We start from the raw sequence: 6936 nt of genomic DNA, 5'->3' as shown, positions 1-6936 counted from the left end.
AGAAACCGCTCAAGCCTCTTATATGGCTAACAGGCCAATCGTTAGCCGCCACGTGGGAATAATTTAGAACTAGCCAATAGCGGGGAATGAATTTGCATGCGGGTGGCGGGAACTCTCTTGCACCGTGCATTTCTCTTGCAACTTGAGCAATGCACCCTGCAAAAGAAGCTGCAAAGAGGCGGGAAAGTCGTCCCTGCACCGGGGTTCTCCTCTGCAATAGGAAACTCTCCCGTGCAATGAAGCTGCAACCTGGCGGGGATAATTCTGGTGCCGAAGCACACGCAAAATCATGCCTTTGGGCTATGACTCTGGTGAGAGTGGGGCAGGGCTTCTGGGCAGCACCAGTTTACTTTCCAGCTGGCCCCTGCTCCCCACAGAGCAGCCCCTGGTCCCAAGAAGGTCTAACACTTAACTGATTTAACTATTTACACTTTATTTAGAAAACAAGAATAATAGGAAAGGTTATTTACAAGTGAACTTAAATGGCATAACCAGAATCACAAAACAAACCAGAATGCATTAGTCAGCCCTTGACTCAAGAACCACAGGTAGGGTAACTGGCAGCTTTCAGGCACTGCTGAGATGCTACCACAAGGAAGCAAGGTGGTCACTCCCAGCAGCTCCAGCAGGCTTCCCAATAAGCGACAGACTGCAAGAGGTGAAGCTCTTCTGGTCTGCAGCAATCAAATTGTATCAAACCCCAACCCCCAAAGACGCTGAAGGGTGACCCTCCATGACAACCAACAAGGCAAGCAACAAGCAACAGAGTAGGTTCCTGCAGCAATCAGCATGACCCAAGCACAAAGCTCAGGGACTCCATCCGGTGACAATCAGCTGCAGAATAAGGGACAGGACTGAGTCCCCTCTGGGGCAGTCAGTGGCAGAGGGTCAGCAGCACAGGCAGCTCCCAGGGGTCGTTGCTTTAAATCCTTGCTCCAGTTGACTAGCCAAGCACCCCACACACCTCGCGGCTTGCCAATCCCACTCTGAGCTCCAGCCTGCGCCCTGAGCTCCCGAGAACCCTTGTCCTGGCGTTCTGCTCCTCAGGATCCGAATTACCTTGCCTGCTGTTGTCCTGCTTCCCCAGGGAAGGTAAGGGGTTTTCTCCACTCACCGGCCCTGCTCCGGATAAGGATGCCTCCTGCACTCCTGGTCACTGCTTCTCCTCAGTGGAGTGGGGGGCCGACTGCCACCCCTAGGCTCTGGGACACCCAGCACATGCAGCACACTGCGATGGGGCCTTGGGGCACCAGCTGTCTGCCCCAAGCCCTGGCTGCTGCTCCCTCTCTGCTACAGGACTGGAGGCACAGCTGACTGCTGCTGCCTTCTTCTCCCAGGGCCTTCGAGGCTCTTCAGAGGGGTCTCTCTGTTCCCTCTGCTGGGTCAGCTCACCCCAGCTCTTTTTAGGCCTCCTGCATCGTTCCCCGGAGCCACTGTCAGCAGCTCCCACATGCCAGTTCAGCTGCTGCTTTTATCCCCTCCAGCAGTCCTTCCCTGGCTTGCAAACTGGCCAACCAGGGCTCAGGGTGGCTGGCCCCCAACTCCAGCCATCCCCCTTCCATGCAAATGAGGGGATTGAAAACCTCTTCTTTTGATTGGCTTCTCCTTTTCCACAGGGCAGGGCTCCCCTGCTCCACCGTTGGGGTCACTCAGAATTCAGCGGCACTGTTTCTAGCCCAGGGTAAGTATCTCAAGCCAGTCTGAGTCCACATTGGCAATCTGTTACAATTATAAGGAAGGTGACTCTGGTGCTCTTGTTTGCCTTTTCTCATAATACCAGAACATGGGAAGAGCCAGTGAATTTGAAAGGCAGATTTGCTACACAATATCATCAAAGCCAAGAGCGTAGGAGGATTCACACTAGAAGGATTATTTATTTATGTGGCTAAAAACAGTATTAGCAGTTGTACTAACAATAGTAAAAGATGTGGAAGCATACAGACTCTTTTACCTCGGGACATAAGCAAACACACAAACTGTTGGGAAAAAATTACCTGCAGAGGCATATTAGTGAAGAACTGTTCATGAATGTCTTACATGTTTGTTTGGTCTCTTCTAGGAAAGAAGCAATGGATTTCTATGTAGACCATCAATCCAGGCCTTTTTACAAGTAGGTACTTATTTTTTTAGGTTAATATGATCATTAACTGTGTGGGGGGGGAGGGGAGTTGAGAAAACATCATGGCGAGCTTTTATAATGTGACACTACAAGATAATGGTTAACCCAGAGCTGGTCTTGATTTGCAAAGGCCTTGTGTAAAGTATTGCATAGAACCTCATTCAGATTTCCCTAGAGCACTACAACTCCCAGCTGATGGATGCCTGGCTCCACAGCCCTCTCACGCTGATTAAGCTCCAAGGAATGCATCTACTTTATGAGGAATGAAAATGGTCTGAGCTGGGGAGGGGACCCGACATTTAGAAGGCAGCATCTTCAGACACAGAATGGGACTCGAAGGTAGTGACAACTGGAGTGGAATGACCAGTCTCGGATACCGATTTGGCAGCAAATGCCCAAAAGTGTGATTTCTTGCCCACAGGCATGCCCTCTTGTAGGGCTAGTGTTAAACAAAAAGCAAAACTCCATGGGGTCTCTGTGCTGCATTATATATTGAATGCATGATATACTTGATCTCTCCATAAGTGACTGAATGCATATGCATATAGACAAATTCACCCTTCTAAAATACTGATTTCCATAATACCAAGAAGCTTCAAACAACAAATCACTCTTTCCACTCCTGGATTTTTCCAAGCACATGTCTTCTCAGTCTGTTTGTTACCTTGTAACATCTTCGAGGCAAGGTTTTTCCTGTCTTTGTGGCTTATGCAGCAGTGAACATATTGCCTGTGCTAAACAAGTAAGAATTTGTGTGTGCATGCATGTGAGAGTTTCCAGAGGCATTGCATTCAAGTAAGGTAAATGCTGTTTGTTGATCTACATTTAGAATTTGTCTGGCTATGAAAGGAGGTCACAATGAAGGCGAAGTTGCTTGACATACATTCCTGAGTCTAGACCTAGGTTTACAACTCTTACATAATTTACCTGGGTGAGGTCAACCCAAAGCTTTCTATTTTTTGTCATGCAGGGATAGTAGGTTTTAATGACAGAAGTTTAAAGGCCCAATTTCAGGATGATCTTTGGGTTCCTGAGCCTCAGGAATATGATAATTGGCAGGTCTCTTCTGGGAGCAATGGGTGGAGATGGTTTCCTTCTTTCCATGGAAAAGGAAATGATCCAAGGAAACATCTGACCATTTTGTAGAGCATCAAGGAACTCAGCTTGTCATCTTTTTTTCTTTCCTAAGTTAATCTGCTTGGATAGGTTCATAAATGAACAAGAATTCTGTTCACAATTTTATTCATGGCTGGCTAAACTAATGGCAGTTATCTGAGAAACTGTCAGCTGTCTATTCACTGTGTTTATTTTGTCTGTCATCCAGGGCTCTGACTGCCTGGTATTTACTGGACTGTATTTTTTTCATTGCATTGTAGTAAGTGAACAAAAAAATATCCAAATGCTAATAAAAATGTTAACTCTCATACCTGATTGCTCTTAGCATTTCATTAGTGATTTATTATAGTGTCTTTATAAACAGTCATTTCTGGCAAACTTGATAGTTAATGAAAGTCTACTGAATAGTAGGAAAAACTATTACTACTTCTTGAGGAAGTAAAATGAAATATTAAAGGATGTTTAATTTCATATTTTGTAAAAAGCATTTGGAACTTGTCAAAATGATATTATCTCCCATATGTATAAATCTGTAACCCTAAAATGACTGAATAAATTTTTTTGCAATTTTCTAATTCATTGCGTGACAGCATTATGCTATACAGAGCTTAAGAACATGTGAACAGGTTATTAAAACTTGTGGCATAATGCATATGTTCAAAAGGCCAGAGATAAAGGTATATTTAATTAACTAAGTTTGAGCTCTCCTAATTTTGGGTTTTTTTAACCATACAATCTGTATGGTCTCCCAAAATCAATCTCTTCCCCAAAATCTCAAGATTTCTACACTGTCAAGAATGTTGTCACTTTGATTAAAAACCCTACAAACCACTTTCTTTTCTTTCCTTTGTGTTTTCAATGGTATGATGTCTTCTCATTCTGTCTCTTACATCCCAAAGTCCTCAGGTGCCTTATCTTTTTGCAGCACTGAGTAAATTGCCTATACTAAATATATGAGGATAATTATATAGATATAAAAAACATAGAATATAATGCAAGTCTTTTATAGATATAAAAGACATCCAGTATACATATTTTATTATTTCCTGCCTCTCTCACTATGTTGTTCTGTTCAATTCAGAATAAAGCCAATAGGATAGAATAGGCCCTTTGTTTCTCTGTTAGTGAGGGACAGGAGTTAGATGCAAGTCCTCTGATAGTGGAGTAGGGAATAGGAATTTTGATGTAAATACATTCTTGGTAAGGAAGATGCACAGGATGAGTGTGAGTCTTGTATGGGAGCTTCATGTGGAAGGAACAGATTGGGAAATACACTACTCTGAGTAATGAGTACGCTCGTAACATCCACCATTGCTCATCTCTGTGGGCATTCTTCTGAAGTCTGGTGCTACCCACCACTTTGTGTTACAACTTTTACTATGAACTGATGTACTTTTCCTGCAACATTGATGAGGTTTGGGCACTGGGGTCAGAGCTGGTGGTGTTTTTCCGTCTGAAGAATTAATCACTGCTTTCTCTCTGTTTGTATTTTGTAGTGAGCTTCTCCAGTTTATTACAAGTGGTTCCATTGTTGCCATGGAGATTTTAGGAGATGATGCTGTGTCTAAATGGAAGATGTTACTGGGACCTGCAAACTCTGGTGTGGCACAGACTGAAGCTCCAGATAGCATTCGAGCCACATTTGGAATAGATGGCATAAGAAATGCAGCTCATGGCCCTGACTCTATTGCTTCAGCAGCTCAAGTAAGATTTTAAATATATTAGCTTTGTTCATTTACTGATCCAGTGATTGGGCTGCAGTCAGTACAGAAATCCCACTGCTATTTTTTAATTTGAATGTAGTGCTGATTTATGCATTCTGCATAGTTATATTTGTAGACAGAAGTCTTATCTCCAACACAGACAGCTGCAGAGTAAGCTATCTTTATGCTACCCTGTCTGTGCACTTCTGCTCTGATTAGAAGAGACTACACTTGGAAAATTTGTCTAAGACTATGAGTCTAGCCCTTCTATTATTTGCTCTATGCAGTACACATAAAGTCCTTTTGTATACTGTAGACTTCATAGCCTATCACTCTAAATCCTGAAAAGCAAGAAAATTGGGTTCTAAATCATTCAGTACCACCTGTGCTCCACTCAGCCATTCTTCTTCATCACCCCAGCTACTTACTTTCCCTCCGTCACCCACAACTCATCTCTCTCTGCCATCATCCTGAACAATCAATAGCTCCCGCTGAACTTCAGCTAGGTTTGCTGCAGATAATAGTCCGGTGTTTTGAGTAGGAGTGACTCATTTCAGGTAGCTTTTTATATGGCTTTGTATTGGGGTGTGAGACACAGGGTGTCATTTCACACTAACAGTTTACAATCTACTATTTTCTGTGATGCTTAGGAAAGGCTATGGAACTGGATAGATTTGTGTTACCAGTACTGAAGTATAAATTATGATAAGTGATATTTGCACATTATGAGTATTTGTGTTTACAACTGTGGGGCTAACGATTGCATTTTGGTCAGTATGAAGGTTTGCTGGGCACTTTAGTTGGCTCAATGGCTTGTTTGTTTCCTTACTTCAGTTTGCCTTCCACTAGACAGTTTACTACTGGACCAAGAAGAGAAACAAGCGACTTTGTCCTGACCACTGGGGTATACTCAAGTCTGGGAGACTCAACTTCAAGTCCCTGTTCCAGTAAATGTTTAATTACTTATACAAAATGGGACAGGCTCCATTGAGAGAGATTGAGGGACTTGCCTGAGGACTCATCAGGGATGGGGGAGGCCCATGATCTAAACCAGGTGGAGCAGGATCTAGAACTGAGGTATCCTACATCCCATATATGTGGGGCCTGTTGGTCAGGGCAGAGTCAGTCTCTTCCCCTCTCCTTTTTTCCTGGTCCAGTGTCAGGCTGCTTAGTGCAGCAGCACAAGCTGTGAGGTAAAGAGACAGTTATTCAACCACTCATCCACTCTCCACTTCACAGCCTAATGTCCTAAAATCTGGAATATTGGCTGTCCTGAGGTCTGTCTGGTTTTTGACCAGAAACTCTATCTTGGAGCTAAAAAATCAAGAACTTTTTTCCAACTATTTTGTTGGTCTAATAAAAGATATCACATCTACCCGAAGAACCTTGCGAACACAATGATACGCATTTATAGGCAAGTCTAGCAAAATAATTACATGGGAATAAAAAAAGAGAAAAAGCTTTCCAAAGTAATTACACTAATATAATAAGGAATGATCTTTTTAAAAATAATTAAACAGGCACATTAGAACAGCATTTTTATTGATGGTTATTTCTCTAACTAAAATCCCATGCCAGATATCCTTAGCCACAGCCTTTGGCTCCAGAATATGGTATTGTTATCCCTCCAGTGTACTCTGGCAGAGAAAGATATTTCTCAACTCTCAACTTTAGCTCATTGAGCTAACATGGGAAAATCTAAATTTGACTTGGCTATATCTGAAACATACTACTACTTAACTGAGAGGTGACTCAAGAAGCTCTGAGACTATTATACAAGGCAAAAATCTGATGATTTTGGTAGTGTCTGCAGGTTATTATTATTTCCTTTTAAAAGAAATTCATTGAATTTCTGCACTGAAGATGGCTAATAGTCTAATTGGCTATATCAAGGGAAATTAGCTAATGTTTGCTCTCAGGTTGTTCTGACTACAGTAGATGATGAAGGTGGAAGAAGGCATGAAGTCAGCAGTGATAAAAGAAGGCAAAAGCAATAAT

At 42.7% G+C, this 6936-nt stretch overlaps 1 protein-coding gene across 5 annotated transcripts in view; it reads left to right on the top strand.

The window, feature by feature from the left end:
• The window catches only part of NME7 (NME/NM23 family member 7), a 159664-nt gene that overhangs the window by 73622 nt on the left and 79106 nt on the right, over nucleotides 1–6936 (top strand). For all 5 annotated transcript variants that reach the window (XM_025210909.1, XM_006029448.2, XM_025210906.1 and 2 more), the window contains exons 5-6: nucleotides 2060–2110; nucleotides 4732–4939. In XM_025210909.1, coding sequence (XP_025066694.1) covers nucleotides 2060–2110; nucleotides 4732–4939 — 259 coding nt within the window. The remainder of the gene's footprint in view (nucleotides 1–2059; nucleotides 2111–4731; nucleotides 4940–6936) is intronic.

The sequence above is a fragment of the Alligator sinensis genome, unplaced genomic scaffold (assembly GCF_000455745.1).
Source record: "Alligator sinensis unplaced genomic scaffold, ASM45574v1 scaffold327_1, whole genome shotgun sequence".
Classification (NCBI taxonomy): domain Eukaryota; kingdom Metazoa; phylum Chordata; order Crocodylia; family Alligatoridae; genus Alligator; species Alligator sinensis.
The sequence above is the reverse complement of the archived record's forward strand: the minus strand, read 5'-3'. Positions and strand labels throughout refer to the sequence as shown.